Source organism: Calidris pugnax, unplaced genomic scaffold (assembly GCF_001431845.1).
Source record: "Calidris pugnax isolate Ruff unplaced genomic scaffold, ASM143184v1 scaffold32, whole genome shotgun sequence".
In the NCBI taxonomy this organism is placed as follows: Eukaryota; Metazoa; Chordata; class Aves; order Charadriiformes; family Scolopacidae; genus Calidris; species Calidris pugnax.
In genome coordinates, this window is record NW_015090783.1 from 8,926,022 (window position 1) to 8,945,200 (window position 19,179).

General features: G+C 53.1%; 1 protein-coding gene across 2 annotated transcripts in view; it reads left to right on the forward strand.

Annotated features, from left to right (window-relative positions):
* The first annotated feature begins 2 nt into the window (after nucleotides 1-2).
* MSI1 (musashi RNA binding protein 1) overlaps nucleotides 3-19,179 on the forward strand; it is a 30,382-nt gene continuing 11,205 nt past the window's right edge. For both annotated transcript variants that reach the window (XM_014964488.1, XM_014964497.1), the window contains exons 1-6: nucleotides 3-39; nucleotides 201-282; nucleotides 396-480; nucleotides 5,224-5,265; nucleotides 7,025-7,117; nucleotides 18,244-18,292. In XM_014964488.1, coding sequence (XP_014819974.1) covers nucleotides 3-39; nucleotides 201-282; nucleotides 396-480; nucleotides 5,224-5,265; nucleotides 7,025-7,117; nucleotides 18,244-18,292 — 388 coding nt within the window. The remainder of the gene's footprint in view (nucleotides 40-200; nucleotides 283-395; nucleotides 481-5,223; nucleotides 5,266-7,024; nucleotides 7,118-18,243; nucleotides 18,293-19,179) is intronic.

Sequence of the window (19,179 nt, forward strand, 5' to 3'; positions counted from 1 at the left end):
AAATGTTCATCGGGGGACTGAGCTGGCAGACCACGCAAGGTGAGCGCCGCGGCGGCCCCGCACCTGCCGCCGGGGATGGCGGGGGGCCGGGGCCGGGCCCGTCGGGGGGGAGAAGGTGGGGTGGTGGTGGTGGGGGTGGTGGTTGTTGTGTGGGGGGGTGCCGGGCTGGGGACACCCAACGGTGGGCGCTGTGCTTGCAGAGGGCTTGCGGGAGTACTTCAGCCAGTTCGGCGAGGTGAAGGAGTGCCTGGTGATGCGGGACCCGCTGACAAAGAGATCCAGGTGAGAGGCCGGGCCCGCGCCTCCCTTCGCCCCCGCCGCGGCCCGGCCGCCACTTTAACCAACTTTCTCTCTTCTCTCCCCATCCCCTCTCCTGCCCGGGCTGCGGGGCTCAGGGGCTTCGGGTTCGTCACGTTCATGGACCAGGCTGGCGTCGACAAGGTCCTGGCCCAATCCAGACATGAACTGGACTCCAAGACGGTGAGATGACTTCTCCTCATCGCAGGGGTGCATTTGCCGGCGGAGCGGCTGCGCTGGGAGCAGCCCTCGATCGCGGTGTTTGATTTCCCCTTAGAGGTCGTAAACTATCGATTTCTGATACGGATTGATCCCCTTCTGCGTCCTGCTCGCCGGGGGGGGGGTAGCCTAGTGCCGCCCCAGCACCAGGGCCCATGTCCTGGCTGTGGGTCTGCAGATCCCGGTGATGGTTTTCCTCCTGCCCATCGGTCGTAAGGCCCCTCCGAGGAGCCACCGTGGCCCTCCCGGAGCCGGGACACCTGAGCGCCTTTGGGGCGAGGGTTTGCACTGGGAAATGGATGCCTTTGGGGAGAGGGGAGCCGCCCCTGCCCCCGGGTGCTGCCCAGCACCCCTCCCCCCACCTCAGGGCTGCCATCCCCACTGCCCAGGCCCCGCTTCCCAAAGCCGTGGTGGCCCGTGCCTCCCCTCGGCAGAGAGCCTTCGTGCCGCGCGCCCCAGAGACTCTCCTGTGGTTTCCCCCGGCGAAGTTTTTGTAACGGTCGTGGAGGTTCACGACTTTATTGTCTCCAAGCATGGCCAGCGCCCGCCCATGTGGGCCACCGCTGGCCTCTCAGAGCGGCCGCGGCTCTGGCCCTCGCTCTGCAAGGGGAGGCTGATTGGGAGCCCTGTCTGGGCCAGCAGAAAGCATTTGGTGGCTCCTTGGGTTGGTGGCGTATCGTGCCCGGTCCTGCCTTGCAAATCTGCGGCGCTCGGGAGATGTGCAGGCTGTTTTGGGGGGTGGGGGTGAGGTGTCTGAGTGGGAGGTCCCTTCTCTTTAGTTTTAGTGACTTGCCTTCCCCTGAATTCCTTTTCCTTATTGCTGCCCTGGGGTGAAGGTGAGGGTAGGGATGGGGGAGCAGCGGGGGCTGCAAGGGGGTGGCACGGTGAGGGGAGACGTTCCAGCTCCGGGCACAGGCTGCTGAGGAGTCCAAATGCGCAAGTTTTATTTCTTCCAGCGCGTGGCTCGGGAGTCCCAGCCTTTATCTTGGCAGAAGGGAGAGGGCGGGAGAGCGAGACCCCCTTTCTTAGGGTTTACGGTGTGAGTTGCAGCGAGATTTATGTCTGTTCCTGTTTAACTGCCTGGATCGCTCCCTTTGATGTGCACAGGTCCTTCCTCCCCACGGGAGCTCCCGGTTAAACCTACCCCAGCCTTCCTGGCCGAGGCTGGGTCCCCAGGACTCCCAGCCCTCCTCCTTTCAGGAGTGATGTAAAGTGAGTTTTGCTCTGGGGGAGGGTTTTGGTAAAGTCTTTTGAGGAGGGCCCAGGGCTTTCTTTTTTTTCTCTTTCTTTTTTTTTTTTTTTTTTTTCTTTGTGTAAACACGGGGTCTGCTCAGCTATGCTTGGGGTGGGCCAGGGGTTTTTTTTTTTTTTCTTTTTTTTTTTTTTTTTTTTTACTAGCCTGTGTAAACACGGTGTCTGCTCAGCTAGTCCCATCATGAGCCTGCGGGCTGGCATAGACCCCTCTTGGAAAGGCAAGTGATGGATGTCTGTTGTAGCACTAATCCTGAAAGCGTTTTGGGGCTAGGAGCGAGCCGAAACCCCCACCATCTCCATTGTGTGAAGCCGCTCCGTGCCCACCCTGTGGCCCAGGAGGGTGGGAGGGACGGGCAGGGACGGGGCGGCCGGGTGGGCGCTGCAGGAGAACAGAAGGGCCTCGTGGCGTGGGGACCAGCCGGCCATTGAAATTCCCGGCCGCATCTGCTCCGCTCGCCCCACCAGCGCGGCAGAGAGAATGGGGGCAGTTTCGCCAGGGCCCTTCCTTTGTTAGGAACTTTGATCCTCTCCCCCCTTCCTTTTTGTTTTTTTTTAATTTAGTGCGGTTCTCAGCTGGGTCAGATGTTTTGGGGTGTTTTTGCCTGGTGAGAGGTTGGTCTGGTGGTACCGCGTGGAGCCTCCGTATGGCTTTTCCCTGCTGAGCCGAAGGGCTCTGCTGTGAGTCATGGGTTAAATGACACAAACTCATCTGAATCCTAATTTAGGGTTTTATGAAACTTTGCAGGAAAAGGCCCGGTGTCCTGGAAGGGCAGCCTTCTCTCGAGGCTTGGTGTCTCCTGGCAAGCGGCACTTGATAGACAGTGTCTGCCCAACTTGTTGCTTCATTGTTTTCCAATTCTTCCTACCCTAACGAGTGCCGTTGGCCCAATTCTCTGGGGAAACCTTGTGCTTTTCAGACTCCTCTTTGTTTGTAAGCTAGATAGCAGCAGCCCACGGGGTTATTTATGGAAATGCTTGATACGAGAATTGGCTTTGCGGTCTCAAGGTAAAAGATTTGCGTGACTTCGTAGAGCTGCAGCCGGCCGCTGCCTTGGAGAGCGGGCTGTGGTGGTGCCGGGTCTCCCTGTCGTTTCTTTGTTGCCGTTACCGAGTTTTCTGCCGGGTTTGTCTTTTGTGGTGGAGGGAGCGAGCTATCTGCGGCTCTTGGGCAGCGCGGAGCAACGGAGTGAAGGTGCGATGGATGAACAAACCCAGTCCCGAGGTCTTGCGGGTCCTTCCCCGTCCTCTGCCTGCTCCGGGGCACCGACTCCGGCTGGGGGAAGGCAGAAGTTAGATGACTCGAGCTGTTAAATGGTGCCAGGGGTGGCCTGAAGAGCGTTACTGAGGAGCCCGGCCGGCCCGTTTGGTACAGCTGCCACATCAGTGGGATTCCTCCCTGTCCCCAAAAGCCTTGCGGGGTGAAGTGGAAGCAGTTTGTGCTCAAGTGACTTCCACTCACCACAGCCTGATCCCGGGGTTTTGTTTTTTTGGATACAATCTGAGCAGTCCTGAATGCTCTTACTCTTAGCAGATTTCTATCTGGGTTTGTAAAAGGGATCCATTACGTCAGTGGGTGACACTGAAACACAACTCCTCCAGGGCTATTTGTTTTAACACCAGAAATGAGGGAATAAGGCACCAGTGCTTTTGCTTTAATTAGCAAGACTCCAGCCACCGAGGAGCAGTCCAGTTCGAGTAACTTGAGTCCGGCACTGAACTCGCTCCCCTCCGCGTGTTCCCAGGGCTGCCCCTACAGTCGGTCGCCCCGGCCTCCCTCTACCTGCAACAATAGCTGGTTGTGCAGAAGAATTTGTGAAATGACTGCCTGCTCCCTCCAGCCAGGAGGACGCGTTATCTCTGCCCAGTTGATCACACTCAGGGTAATGAGAAAATGAGGCCGAGCTTAGCATTGCTGAGTATGAAAGCATCTTCTTGGCAGGAGCTGAATGACACTGGCTGAGAAGTAAAAGACAGTAGATTATTGTTTTTGCTTATTATCTGCCATCAACCTCCTGGTCTCCTGCCGTCCCCTGTCCTCAGAATTTGCTGTGGGTGTCTGCACTAGCCAGGAAGCTGTGGGGGGGTGTGTGTGTGTGTGTGTGCCGGGAGGGGAGGGAGGGTTCAGATGCCCCGGGGAGGCACCAGAGGGTATGCTAATCTACCGGCGCTTGGAGCTCGGGGAGGGAGGTTTATTTTTGAGTTTATTTGTGCTCTTCACTTCTGCCTCTGTTTACTTACGTGCTGAGTTTATTTATGTTGTAGACTGTGAGTCAGGATGGAGGTGGGGAAGGCAGGGAGAGAAGCTGGTGGAAGGGCACGGGGAGGCCGAGCTCCGGGACTGTGTGACAAGTGAAAGGACGTGGGACGGGAGGGCGGCCAGGCTGGAAACAAAGCAGCGAGAGGAGCTGGAGAAACACAGCTTCCTTTTGGGCTGTTTGAGCTGATGGGACGACGCTCCGAGCTGCCCTCCCGGGCTGCAGCCTTTCCAAGTGTGGGGGATGAGCCAAACCTGCCTTTACCGCAGGTCTTTGTAAGCTGATTTGTAGGTCTGGATCATCCCCGGTGTGATGTAACTTCGCAGGAGTTGCTGTAAAAATAGGCTATAAAGACAGAGGTGGCGGCCGAGGAGGAGCGGAGGCTTCCGTGGGTGTTTGGCTGGCAGCGGCCTTAGTCTCGTCCCGGCTTTTGTGGTGGTTGTGAGGCCACCGCGGGCCCGCGCTCATCCCTGCTGAGCCCAGCAGAACGCGCGGCACCTGGATGGCGGCGCGGGGCCGGCGGCAGGTTTATGGAGGAGCCGGGGAGGCACAATGGAGGGCTCAGCCCGCCGAGGGGGAGGCCTCGCCTCATTGTGTGCAGCGCAGCCCGGGGAGAGGGGCCGCACGGCCGCCCTGCGGCCACAGCCCCCACAGCCCGGGGTGGGGGGCTTCGGGCTGCCGGCTTTAATTCCTGCCATCCTCTCTGCTCTTTTAATTCTTCACCCTGTGCTCTGTGGGGTGAAATGTTTGGCTTTTCGGTGTGCTGCCTCTTTTCTGTCCTGTGTTAGTAGCCAGCTGAGCCCTGTACTTGTAGGCAGAGCGGAAGGGGAAAGCAAAAAAGGCAAAAGAAAGCACTTTTAATGTGAGGCCGGGGATGCCGGGCACCCAGGGGCAGGCGAGCGGGAGGGTGCAGCCCAGGCTGTTAATCCCAGCATGTGATGGGCTCCCGGGTGCGTCTGGCCAGCGCTCAGCCAGCGACGGACCACTGCATGCTGGGACTTGTAGTCTCCCTGGATCACACCTTACCGAGAGGGAAAGATGTCTGCGCCCAGCTCCGTTTTATGCACCTCAGGTAGATCCTGTGGGTTTTTAGCAAGGTGCCGCGTGGGCAGAGACAGCCCTGTGCACGGCGGACACCCTGCCTCTGTAAATAGGCAGTAAAAGCGTGTTCATCTGCTCTTACCCATGTCTCTTTCAGATTGACCCGAAGGTAGCGTTCCCCCGCCGAGCACAGCCCAAGGTAAGTACCACAGGTGGCCTTTGCCACTCCGGAGGGTGAAGTTCGTGGTGGTGAATCTTGTCCCTCTCTGTGAGGTTGCCGGTGCGGGCAGCGGAGTCACTCCCTGGGGTTTTGCTCAGGATTCACCTGGAGCTGGTCCTGCTGTGCCATGTGGCCAGCATGACGTGCCGCGTGGCCAGTGTGACGTGCTGCAGTGTCCTCCTGTTGGGCTCAGCACCAGGGGTGTGTGTGGCATTGGAGGAACCAGGAGGCCCCTTGGTTGTACTTTCGGATGCAGTAGTTAAAGCTGGTGCAATAAATGCCCAGGGTAAAATAAAACCCAGGATGAACTTAGTCCTTCCGAGTGTGAAGGCAATGTCTGGAATTTTCAGGCCTTAGGAGGCAGAGGACAGCTCTGCGCTGCAGTGTGATACAGGTGGAAAGAGGGTTGTGTCTATGCACGTGTGTGTGTGTGAATAGGTGTATGGCAGGGAGGGGAAGAAGGGTTTCATTTTGTGAAATGCCCTTGTGTGCTTCAGCACTGGAAAAGGCAGGAGAAGTTTGGTGTTGGACCTTATCTACAAGAGTTTCTGGCATTGAAATATGCAGTTGCAGGAACTTTTTCCAGGCATGCAGCTAGAAACTTTTCACTGATGAGCCAGCAGCCGGCTGGAGACCGTCTTTAGACTTTGGGTCTCCCTTTAACTCTCTTGGATGGGACTTTTAAAGTTTAGAGTCTCCATTCCAAGTGTGGTCACGGGAGAAGGAGCTGGGGAGAAGCAGTGTGGAGAAGCAGAGAGGGAAGAGGAGGCTGGTGCCGGGAGGGAAGTAAGGGGGATCAGGCATTGAGAACAATTGGTGAGCAGGTATCCCGAGTAACTGGAGCCAGGAAGCACATGGTAGGAATTGGGTTAATTCCATTAAGCAGTTTGGTGACAGAAGGTGCTTTAGTGTTAGAACGGGCTGCTCTCCAAGCCAGGGAATTGCTGCGGATTAGCCCTATGCTCCTTGGGGTAATTAGGACCATGTGTTCCTCTGAGAGCAGGGGTGTAGCCAAGCAGCTAAGGGGAGGATGCAGCTGGAGAGCCGTTTCAAAGGATGTCGGTGTGCCTCAGCCTGGCAGCAATGGCCCCTATCAGGGTAGCTAGTTTTCTTCCTTGTCCCAGCTGCTTGAGTGACAAGTGGCAGAGGGGTCTTCTCTTTGCCTTCTTGCAAAAGCAAAAGAGATTTAACTGGGAGTTGACTGGGCTCCATTGAGGTGACCGGGGAGTGGGTGTGAAATGAGGCTTATTCCATGCACCACTGGATGCGGTGCAGTTTGTTAGCTGGGAGGGTGAAGCCTGGGCAGTGCCAGAGCCTCCTGCCCGTCGTTCTGCTCCGGGGGAGCCTGGAGGAGGCTGGCTGTGCAAAGTGGCAGGGCTGCAGGAAGAGCTGGAGGGCTGGGGAGGGGACAGTCATGTCCCACGTCTTCATGGCAGTGTGAAGGTGCCAAGAGAGCGGCAGCAGGTTGGCGAGGGGAGAGGCTGGTAACATGCTGTCTGAGGAAAAGGTGGTGGCTGGGCGCTGGCAAGCACGATGGGGCAGTGGGAGGGCAAGAGTGTCCAGCGTGGGGACAGACCTGCTGGCCACTTTTGGCCAGGGGGCCTCGAAAAGGTGGAAGCTCAGCTGCAGCGAAGGGGCAGGCGCTTCCCGGCAGCGGAGGGCAGTTAGTGGCCTTTTGAGTCTCGTTCTCTGCTGGCTCTGGGTTTATTCGGTGAATTCCTGTCCTTCCCTTTTCCAGATGGTGACCCGAACGAAGAAGATATTTGTGGGTGGTCTGTCTGTGAACACTACTGTGGAGGATGTGAAACAGTATTTCGAGCAGTTTGGGAAGGTAAGTCTTTTGAGTGGCGTTGGATCAAAGCTGTTGCTTCTGGGGCAAAAAGGAGTTTTTGGAACTTCTGTGGAGGCGGGATTAGGAGCTTGCGAGTCTTTTGCACAGTGTTAAGTAGATTGAAGGTCAGTTACAGGCTCTGGGCAGCTGTAATGTCTTTGCAGGGGCTACAGCCAGTGACTTCTGCCCTGTGATGATTTGAAGCAAAGAGTTTGTGCTTGTTGCTGGAGTCAGTAGGACCTGGGCTAAAGGAAATGTTTTTCCAGTTTTTCCCTCTCCAGAGGCCTTTTGTGGCCTACAGGTTGGAAATTTGTTTGAATGCTGGAGGAGGGGTTGTAGACACTCCTAACAGAGTGGCTGCAGCATCAAATCTGTGATTTTGGCCTGTTCCTAACTCGAAGCCTTGTGATTGATATTTTGGTAATCCTTTATTAAAAATAAGTCTTGTGGTCCTGAAACTTCTCCTGCTGAATCTTGGGCAAGTGGTGGTGTTAGTTTTGAATGTTTGGAGAAAATCTGGCATTATGGCTGTCCCCTGTAGTGGTCTGGCTCTTCTGTGCTAGCTGGTGGCTCAGGGAAGGGTGGGCTTCTGTGGATGGAAGTCACTTTGCTGTGGTCCATGACAACCAGAAGTGCAAATTGTGAGTTGGGACTCAATCAGAGGATAGAAGGGGGCTCAGTCTTGGCCCTCCAGTTCTCTGTCAGGAGGCTAGCATCCCCAGAAGCAATCTCAGCAGTATTAGACTGAAGGATCCCAAGATTTTTAATGGGATTAGGAACTGAAGGGGATCATCGTACCCAAATGCTGAATGCGGTCACCTCTGGGGCAGGTCACTGTGGCTGTTTCACTGTTGTTTGGTGGTGTTGTGTGTGGGTTTGCTGCTTGGGGCAAGAAGTGTTGGATTCTGTAGCTATCACAACCTTCTTGTCCGTCTGTGGGGGCAGTAATCTGGCTGGGACATTGATGATGGCATCGTGGATGTGCAAGGAAGTACCATGAGAACTGTAGAATGTGAGGGATGAAAGCTTTGGTCTGAAAGACCCTGCAAAAGGGTGATGTTATGTTAAGGCACATTAATTGGTGAAAAGAAGGGGTATTTTGTAACCAGTTTTACTATATCATGGGAATTTTGGGGCAGAAAGTTTGGAACAAATGTTTGCTTGGTACCTTTGGTCAGCTTCTGAAGCCAAATCTGCATGTCCTGGGATGCTGTCATGACTGCAAAGTGGGACTCCTTTGTATTTCTGTTCAGTCCTAAGAGAAAGTAGCAATAGCAAAAGTGGTCAGATATCCCCATGTTTGCCAGTTGTTAGCTCTGTGTGGTTCTATTAGAAATAAACAAACTCTGTTGTGTCCCCAAGAGCTTTTACATCGTGTCACCACTAAAGGTGGTGGTGTTCATGTGTCTGTGTAGTCTGAAGGTTGTTAGTTTGTTTTGTGTGTGCTTCTATGCTGCTGGTGGATGCGTTTGATAGGAAAACAAAATGTCTTGGGCATAATCCCCTTTTAACCTTAACTGTACCTCTGTTAATTTGAAGCAGAAGCATGTCATGTAGCACCCTGTTTACAAGCAGCTACAGTTTCTTCAGTTTGAGGAGCACCTTCCAGTTCTTTTGGGGTGTTGTGCTGTTATGTTCCTCCTGTTTAATGGTCATGTGCTGAAAGGTGTCCTGACGTCAGGAGGCTGGCAAGAACTGGTTGTGTCGGATTGTTTTCTTGGGACTGGGCAGAAGGGAGAGTTCTGCATAGCTCAGTGCCATTCATTTCTGAAGAAGCAGCATCCCGGACAACATCCGGCGCTCCGGTTCCGCGTCAGGCCGATGCAGCTGGCCTCTTGGCTCTGGGGAGTTTCTGTGGGGAGAGATCAGGGCTAGTCAGATTGACTTTCTGGTTTTGTGGCAGTTTTCTGATTCCTCTGGCCTGAAATTTCAGCTGAGGAGAGGTCCTCAGAGCTCTTGTATAAAGCATCTCTCTGGGCCTGTAACCATCCTCCAGGCTAAGCCTCAAATAATCCACTGAAGGTCAGGAGAACTCTTTCTTGAGAAATTTTCAGCTTTGTGTGGCTGATGCACAGGATCAGTGCGAAACTGTGTTTTGGAGGAAAGCCGCTGTGGCCATCGCCATCAGCTCTGGGGTTCTGAGCTCTGAATGTGTCGTTCTGTGGTTTCTAGGGCTAAGAAAAGCCTGTTTGCCTTCGATTTCAGATGTGACTCATGGCGAACATGATTTTGGTACACAGGCTCTTTTGGTGTTTGTTTATGGTACTCTGGGGCCTCCTAGCTCTCAGAGGTTTCCTAGGATCCCTTCTTCAGAGGTACTCTCGGCACCTGACTCAGTGGTCTTCCATCTCCTCAATTTATGGCATCTTTAAGTGGAAAGTGGTGAAGCTTCAGCTGTGTTATCCTCATCTTGGAAAAAAGAAAATGTTTTCTAAATCTTTTGGGCTGGTACTTCTGGAGTTGGACTGGGACTGTCTGAAAAAGGAATTTTTAGGGACTTACCCTCCGAGGAAAGGGCTTTTTCTGTGTTCCCTCTCTTCTGAGCAGCCCCACAGTTTTCTAGGATCAGGTGGGAGAAAAATCACTGCCTCTCCAGGAAGGCATGAGAACCCTTAGCATCTAGAGAGGAGAGAGAGGGGAGCACAAGTCACCCTGCCTTGACTCCTCAAGATCAAGGTACCAGATTCCTGGGGGCGAGTTTTAGTCAATCTTTGAGAATCCAGTGGCAAGCTCAATTTGGATCTCAGCTTCAGGGAGAGACCATACTCTGCTCCTGAGGACCAGGGACTCCAGGCTGCTGAATGGCTTTTGCATGAAGGTTATCTTCTAGGTAACCCTCAGGCCGCAAGCCTAAGTGTGTGTTAGATTTGCCACCACTTAAGGCCTTTAAATTAGGATAGATGCTTTTTGAAAAATACACTTTAGTCCAGACAGAAAGCGGGCACATGCTGTAGGAATTATGAGAGGAAGTGCTATGGCCTGGAGTACAGACGAAGGCAAATTAGATTATCATAATGTTCTCTCTGGTCCAAATCCGTGAACTGCAGTTTGCAAGCCTACCAAGGTAGCTGGCGTCAGTGCATCTCGGGTCAGAAACAACACACCTCGTGTGTCCATTTGCAGGAAAAAACCAGAAGTTTGGTTGGGCTGAAGATGAAAAGGTTTCCCATTTCATAAAACAAAATTCCCAAGTCTGATTTTTCCATTTTGGCATTTCCTCTAACTCTCTAACTCTCCTGCTTTTTGTTTTGTTTTGTTTTCTTTCCTTTCTGTGTCCAAAACCTTCTTTCAGCTTTGTAAAATGGAAGTGGCAAAAGAGAAACGAAAATGTGTAGGGAGGAAATCCATGAGTATTACTTAGGAATAAAGGAAGAAAGGGAGAGGCTGGCACCCCAGTTCTTCATATCAAAATACTTGGCTTTAACAGGCACAAAAGGTGAAGCTTCAAAGAGGATCCCAAGTACAGTGTGAGTTTCTCTGCTTCAAAGAAGGATCACTTCATGTATTCTTTCCCTTCCAAAACTGTGAATGAAAAACATGGGCTGCTGTTTTCCTGAGGAAGAAAATACAAAGGGTTTTTTTAGTTGAGTGAGAGAGACTGAGAAGTGCTCTCAAGCTGGCTATGGTTTGTCAGGTGCAGCTGCTTGGGCTTTGAACATAGCGGGATCTCTAGGAAACACTTCTGGCTCCAAAACTCGAATCTCTCTGAGATGCAAGCTAAGGCCATGGACATGCTTTCTAAAGGAGATTATTTTTTCAACTGTAGGACAGAAGTCCTGGAAAGAATTGCGTTCACAGTGTCTGTAGCCAAGTGTCTTGGCTTAAGTTGGATGGTGCTGGAGATCTTTAGACTGCGTAAGGAAGTATTTCAACAGCCTCTCTATATTCAGGCTATCACCCTCACTGAAACCTGAAACAGAGAGAGAGGAGGAAGGTATCTTGCACCTACCACCTCAGGCATAGCTAGTCCTCTGTCTAGTTTGACATGTATGAGGATGCCTCAGAGGAGCTTGAGTCTCAGCTTCCTCCTCTTCTGCTTCAGTCTGTGGGAACCTCTTGTTCTGTATTATTTCTAGGATGAAAAGGGGTTGTCCATCAGAGAAACTTCTTTGGACCATTGGGTCTGTGATCTTGTAAACAAGGTTATTTGTTTCAAATCATAACTGAAAAAACCCAGATCATCTTCCTTTTTCAAGGGTTGGTCTGATGAGGTTTTGTGGTAGAGAAAGTCAAATAAATTGCAAGATAGGAAGCTCAGAACAAATAAGGTCTTTTTGTCAGGGACTTTATCTAAGCTGCGAAATCTTTGCCCCAGGATGTTGTTGCTAAAATTTGCATACGCTCCAAAATGATGGGACAAATTCTTGGAAGGTCTTTTAAATACACAGACACTCCTTTGATTCCAGGAAATCCCTGCATCACAAATGGCTGGAAGGTGATGGAGTACTCTGGGGCCTATTGTAATATCCTTGCCATGTCTTTATGTTCTTCCAAAGTTGCCTGTTGTTGGTTGGTATCTTATGGGGTGTTGGTCAAGGTGAACCTCTGCTCTAATTTGGTGCAGCCAGTGTTTTGTTTGTCATTAGGAGAGAAGTTGGTCCTTTCAGAAACTAGAAATGCAGAGGTACTGGAAGAAATGGGGGCTGGGACCCAATTGAGGTGTTTGAACTCATGGTTTTCTTGTGTGCTTTTGCATTTTGTGAAGCAGAATTGCAAGAAATGTATTCACAGTGACGTCTTTGCATGACTCACTAATCAGTCGTGGCTCCAAGGGTGCTTGAAAAGTGCTTTAAAAACAGTCTGCATCTCTCCCTGGGCCTCCAGGTGATCTGCGTATGTGGATGAGTCGGTCACGAAAGCTCAGCCTCCCTGTGAGGCAGACTGTGCCGAGAGAGAGAGATCTGCTCTCTAAAAATATCCTGGAAGCAAACAAGAAAAAAGATCTGCTGAGGTCTGAGGATGATTCTGACCTTTAGGCTGCCATCTAATACTCAGTCCAAATTCTGGACTGTTTGGCTGAGATGGGTTCTGAGATCTCGCTCGAGCAGCAACTCTAGTTCTGTCCCAATCACAAGAAAACCACCGTATCTCTGGCGCTGGATTTGATGAGGGCTTGGGTGTCTGTCACCGATGCATATTCATGTACACCTGCCAGAAAAATGGTGTGGTTGACTTGGGAATGTGACATGAGTTTTCCTGGCTGACTAATTGGAGAACCTTTAGATACTGATGGGGAATTTCTTTAAAGGAAGTCTTGTTCTGTGCTTACATTGGGCATGATCTCCTTCACATTGGATCGGGAGAATGTTAATTAATTAATCCTTAATCTTCCGCTCTCTGGAAATTTCAGGGATCAAAGCTACTTGTCAACCTGCTGTGGATTTCCAAACTGGATTTTGGATTTTCTTCCACAGATCAGAGGGCAATTTATGCAAATTCTCACGCGTAACATGGTTGCAATGAACAGATGGGGAGGGGAGGAGAAGGGGAATCTGATCACCTCTCTTGCAGCAGTAGGCAGTTTGGCTGGTGGCAACAATGCCCCTGGAACAAAGGGTTCTCTGTGCTCCGCATCTGGTAGGCAGATAGCCAAAAATGCTGTAGCAGTAATGGTCATTCAGGTCTTTGGTGGTTCATTTGATATTTGCCAGGTGCCTGTGGTGTGGTGTGGGAGCGGGCAGGAACACCTGGACAGGCTGTCCCGCTCACCTGTAGCACGGAGTGGGCTCCGTCCCTTTGGCCGGGTTTCATTCCTAGAGTTTTGAGAAGGGCTCTGGAGAGCGGGGCCAGAAGGGCCATGGGGACACAGCACACCTGCTCCCCGGGTCCGGTCTCTGGGTCATGTGTCATCCTCCCCGGAATCAGCCTGTCCTGTTTGAGCAGCCAGGAGAACCTCATGGGGTTGCTGATGCTCTCTCTTGACAGGATGGCCAAGTTGTTTCTGGGTGGTTTTGGTTTCCGTTCCCCTCATTGAAGCTGACTCGGCAGCTCTTACTCTACTGCTTGATTTTTCTACAACTATCTTACCATGGTTCCCTCTAGGACCAGCTTAAGCCATCTTTAGTTGCTGTTCAGGTGGAAGATGCCTATTTCTGCAAAGCCTTTGCTTGAATATTTACAACTTTCTTCAAGGTCTTCCCATGTGGAAGTGCGTCCAACATTTCTCATCAAACTTGTGATGAGAATTGATGAAATTTTATTATTATTTTTTTAATTTACATGAGGCTGTTATTGGCTTCCTCCTTTGCAGACTCCTATGACTGTCCCAGTAAGACTGAAAGATGCTAGAGTGGGACTAAACCATTGAAAAAAATCAGATCTTTTGGCCAAGGCCAGGTGGATCACAGTGGATCCATTTTGGTATGAAATGCCTCATATCTGTGCACCTGAATATTTTAGCTAGGCTGAGGGCTGCTTTGGTGGCGAGACTCTCTCTGAAACCTGTGACTGTCACTTTCCCTTCCTGTCACCACCCGCTGCTCTCATTAAAACCAGGTGGTGGTTTGAGAAGCACTCATCTCCCCCTCTCATGAAGGTGCTGCCCTCCCGCAGGAGGTCCCAGCAGTGGCAAATCCATGGAGAATTAAACCAGCTTCCTCCCCAGGGACAAACCTATTTTTCACTTTCTGAACGTGTTACCTCTACTGAGCCAAAGCCTTGATCTTTCTTGTGCTCCCATTTGGTTTTTCAAAGCTAGAGAGAGCCGCTGGAGACAGAACTGCGAGGAGGTGATGATGGACAGCTTGGGTTTAAGGCTCTAGGGGTGGTACCTACCCCTGAACTGCCAAGTACCTGCCAGAGAAGTTGTCTCCTGCGGTGGGTTCCCTTGGGAAGGATGCACCTATCTCTAGGATACACCTAGAGACCAAGAGTCGCTGCTCTTGGGACCCTCGCTTCTTTCCTTGACGTTTTTGACCCTCCTGGCTAGAGGCAGGGAGAGACATTGTTGCTTGAAATTAACAAACCTTGAACTTCTAACCTCAAATGCCGGATGACTGAAGCCTGGACCAGCAAGTTAAATCCTTCCCTGGGAGAAAGCCTTGACCACTAAGCTAAACAGTCTTCTAGTAAAGCGATCTGCTTCTTTGGCTGTGTTTAAAGATTTGGAACAAATATTTATTTAAGGGGGGGTGAGAGAGAATGGGGAGAAAGACAATTCACCCAGGAAAAAAGCCTTTGTTAAAGTCCAGTTATGATCACAGATTATTTCCACGCCCTATTAAAAATGAACTTGGGGGGCGCTTCTGCAACCCTTAAGTGCCATTTTCCACAGGCTTCTCCTGCCATCCATTCCTCGGGTAGCTGGCTCACTCGTTTGGGGGGTTTTTTTGGGGTTGTGTTTGTTTTTTTTTTGCCTCACAACCATGGGCTGAAGGAGGTGGCACCTCCATCCCTCCGGGGAGAGTGTGTGTGTGGGGAGGGGGGGAGGCAAGATGGCGGCTCTCCCTCACCACAGACAAGGCCGCGCCAGGGGACAAAGTGGGTGCAGGAGGGGATGTCGCTGCCAGAATTTTCTCCTTTTGGAGAGTGTGAAGCCCTTGTGTGTGATGCCGGTTCGCCTGTGATGGCCTGCGGGAGGGCGTCCGAAGGGGGCCGGAGGCCCCCTTCGGACGCCCTCCCGCAGACCATCACAGGCCGCGGTGGGTGTGAGGGCGCCGCCACTGGCGGGGCGGGCCCAGCGGGGCGGCTTTGTGCGCGGCGCTAATCCGGGCGGCAGCTGCCATTGGCGGCCGCGTTGCCATGGCGACGGCCCCGCCGGCGGCCGCCTTTGTTGGGGCCCGGCGCGGCCCAGCCGGGGAAGGCCCGGAGATGGAGGGGGGCTGGAAGGGTTTTTGTGTGTGTGTGTAGGTTCGTCGCCACAATAGCTTGTCGCCGGGGGTTGCCACTCACAGCTGGTTGTGGTTGGGGGGGTTGGTGTAGGCCCACCTTGCTGCCTGCTGGTGGTGGGGGGCCGTGCTGTGGTACCTCAGCCGGTTTGTGTGAAAAAGGGGGTGTTTTGGGGAGCGCTGGGCCTCAGGGAGGCCTGTGAGGTGAGGCAGGCGGTTCCCCATCCCCTCTGCTAGCTCCAGAGTGGGGGAAGGTGGTGGAAAGAGGGATCTGGCGTGAGGCTGGATGCTGGAAATGGCCGCTGCCTGTGGATACAGGTGAGGTCCCTTTTCCAGCTCCACAGAGCAATGTAGTCTGCAGCCTGTCCCAATGGCCTTTCTGGGCTCCAGCACCCCCCTGGGGCCTCACTTTGTCTTACCTGTGCTGTCTGAGACCACCCAACTCACCAACTCAACAATCTCCTTGGAAAGGAGATGAGAAGATGCTCATGGATAGGTTTTGCTAGCAATAAAACCCACCAGTTGTAGCTATACACCAAGTTTGGGTTCTAGAGTTGAGAGGGGTGGGACTTAATTCACATATTATGTCTGTATACACATACTTATCTGTCTATCATAGAATGGTTTCAGGTTGGAAGGGACCTTAAAGACCATTCAGTCCCATCCCCTGCCCTGGGCAGGGACACCTTCCACCATAGAATCATAGAATGGTCCAGGCTAGAAGGGACCTCCAAAGGTCATCTAGTCTGACCTCCCCGCAGTCAGCAGGGACACCCCCAACTAGACCAGTTTGCCCAGGGCCTCATCGAGCCTCACCTTGAATATCTCCAGGGAAGGGGCCTCAACCACCTCCTTGGGCAACCTGTTCCAGTGCTCCACCACCCTCATAGTAAAGAACTTTTTCCTAATATCCAATCTAAATCTGCTCTTCTCCAACTTAAAGCCATTGCCCCTTGTCCTGTCGCTGCAGGCCTTTGTAAACAGACTCTCCCCAGCCTTCCTGTAGCCCCCCCTCAGGTACTGGAAGGCCGCTATTAGGTCTCTCCGGAGCCTCCTCTTCTCCAGGCTGAACAACAGGTTGCTCAAAGCCTCATCCAACCTGGCCTTGAACCCCTCCAGGGATGGAGATAGATCTGTCTGTCTATCTTAGATGAAACTCATGACAGGAAACACCTTTCAAATAGAGTATGTGATGTTGTAAATACGCTTTCACAAGATGTTTTGAGGTGCTGGGTAGACACCTGCTCTCAAAGTACCAGCAGAAATTCAGAAAAAGGCTCAGACGGAAAAGGCTGCATCTCTCCTCTTGGCGTAGGGAGCGCAGTTTGGGATGAAATGGTTACACTTCTCTTGGCTCCAAGTGTTTGAGCGCCACAGGAGTGCCACAGCCATTGCCCTGGCCGTTGCTGCGAGGTGGTTTTGTGTGTGGATGTGCGCTGGGCTCTGCCGCTTGCAGCTGCTCCCACTTTCCAGGCTCTGCAGAGAAGAGGTTGTTGCTGGGGCTGGTCAGACAGAGTAAGTGAGCAGCTGGGCTGTGCTCGTCCCCTCTGGGTTTTTGTTTCTTCTTCATCTCTCATCATGGTGGGTTTGTGGGCTCCGGCTCCCTGAGTTGAAGTCTTTGGGAGTGGGATTGCCAGAGTGCCGTTGATACAGCTTTCTCCCAGTGTTTACTGGGGAGGACAGCTGTGCGCCCAGCCTTTCTGTGAACTGGATGGAGGAACGGACTTAGCCTCTTGAAATATTTTTAAGCCACATCAGGTTTCCCCCCAGCATGTCGTAGTTGTGCTGGCACCGTGAGGGAAATGATGCAGGGGCAGGAGGGAGCAGTGATGGGGAATGGCAGCATGATGAGCTGCCATCAGCCCCCAGATCCTTGGCTGTGTGGGAAGCTGCTGAGGAATTGCTTCGGGTCGGTGTGAAGTCTTACATCCCCAATGGCTCTGACTGGATGCCTGGCATGTTTCTCAGGTGTTTGTTGACTTGGCCAAGAGAGCCTGAGCTGGGATGGGAAGAGGGCAGGAGGAGCGGGAGCCAGGTTGTCTGTTGTCACCTCTCGCTCTTGTGGGGTGGACGTGTTGGATAAGCCCAAGGACATCAAAGATGATCCCTGTCTGCTCATGAACATTAGCAAGGGCTCCTTCCATCCTTGTGGCACTGAGGTGGAGCCGGGTGCCCCATATTTTCCTGGGGGGCTGAGGCTTGGAGCCCTCTCCCTCCCTGACTGGGGCTGCAGGCTCTCCACAAGCAAAGCCTGGGGCTGCCTGCGCTGGGATACAGCCTCACCGGCAGGCTGTTCTGGAGAAGGCAGCAATTCAGATGCTTCCAGGGGCTGAGGCAAGGGAATAATCCTTCTATGGAGTTGGGGTGCAGGGAGCTTGCCACTTGGGGAGCGGCTGTCTCGCGTGGAAGAGGAGGAGGAGGGCCAGGGCAGCTGCTGGCCGGAGACTGCCGCCGCCTCCCCTGAGCACTTGCACGTCCAGTTTCATAATCGGATTAAGGCAGTGGTATTAGAGAGGAGGGATGGGTCAGTGGGACAGGTTTACACTGGGGCTTACACGGAGGGGATTGAAGTGTATTTTTTAACCCCGCTCGGCCTGACCTGCGGAGCGGTGCAGATGCGTCTCTGCGAGGCAACACCCAGCGGGAAGATGGGGGGGAAAAGTGGCACCAGGCAGTGATGTGCTCGCAGGGGAGGAGAGCAGCCCCAGGCCGGCTGGGGGATGGGATCCGGCCGCCCCTCCCCCCGGGAAGGCAGCCCTGCTCAGGCCTTGCAGTAAATTTGCTCTAATTACAGCCTCCAGCAGTGGGAAACCTCACTTAGAGGAAAGGCTCCTCTGGGGTGGGGGCGGGGGCGCTTCCCAGCTTTCCCAGGCAGGCTCTGTTGTCTGAGGCCTCCGCTTCCCCTGTCGCTGGGAGGCCCCTTATTCCTCTCCCCTCTCCAGCTTTGCTTCTCTCCCCCCCTTTAATTCTCCTCTCCTTTGAGGCTGGGATTTGGGAACAATGCCTTCCCTGCTCCTTGCCCCCCGGCTGGAGCCGCAGGCAAACAATCGGGGTCGCTTGCTGCCAGGGGCCGGGCCGAGGGGGCTCAGCTCAGCAGCACCTGCCCTGGGCTGGTGGGGGGACCGTGCTGGTTGTAGCAAGGGGATGTGCCTGGTGTGGTAGCTGTTGTGCACACCCTGTTTCCTCCTCGAGGACGGGAGGTCTTGTCTTGATCCCCTCCAGTTTGGGGAGGGGCAGCTCTGTGCAAATGTGTCAGAGAATGAACAGCAATAATCTGATCCAAAGCCCTTCTCTTTGCAGGTGGACGACGCGATGCTGATGTTCGACAAGACAACCAACCGACACCGAGGTGAGAGCAGCCTTTTGGCCATAGGAGAGGGAACTGCGGAGGGTTTGCCTCCTGCCTTGCGTAGGGAGGGGTTAGTATCCCAGCAGCAGGGCATGCGGGTCGCAGCTGCTCTTTATCTTGCCTCCAGTCACCCCATCCTTTTGCATCTGCATCCTTTACCAGCGTCCCTTGCAGCACAGAGGGCTTTTGTCCAGTGTGTTTCCTGTGCTGTAAACTCGCCGAGTTGCAGATATGTGAGAGGAGGCGGCCCCCTCCCCTGCCCGCTTACCTCCGTGGCTCCAGCCCGCAGTGTGTGTCTTACCTTGTCCCAAGTAATCTGAGCTCTGGGAAAGCTGACACGAGAGCCTGAAGAGTGCCTGCCTCTCGCCCCTTCCTCGGCCCGGAGCCCGCTTGTGCTCCCAGGTCACCTTTTCTTACCCGAGTCTTGCTGGTGGAGTCTGGTTACAGGATGGGAGCAAAGCTGTAATATTTGTGTTATCCAGACCCAGCCCGCCCATGGGCGTCCCTGCCTCCTGCTCTCCTGGCGAGTCTTCAGACACGGTGGCGTGGCAGGGCTCGACACCAGCTCAGAGATTTGTTGGCAACAATTTAAACCTGCAAACTTAGCTTTGGTGTCTTCAAATCAGGGCCACTAACAGCCCTGTGCTGGGCCACTCTCATGTCTGTGCGTTGTTTAAAGCGCTTCCAAGCACCTCTGCCCCCAGATCAGTGAGGGAACGCTCCCTTCTGCTCTCTCTACACTGTGTGCCCTTCAGGTTTTTTCTTTTTTTTTTTTTTTTTTTTTTTAAGAGCAAAAAGTCTGAACTGTTTCCCACACCACAAAACAGAAACAATTAAGTGCTTACAGTATTCAAAAACAATAACATTAGGACTTGCAGAATTATTGA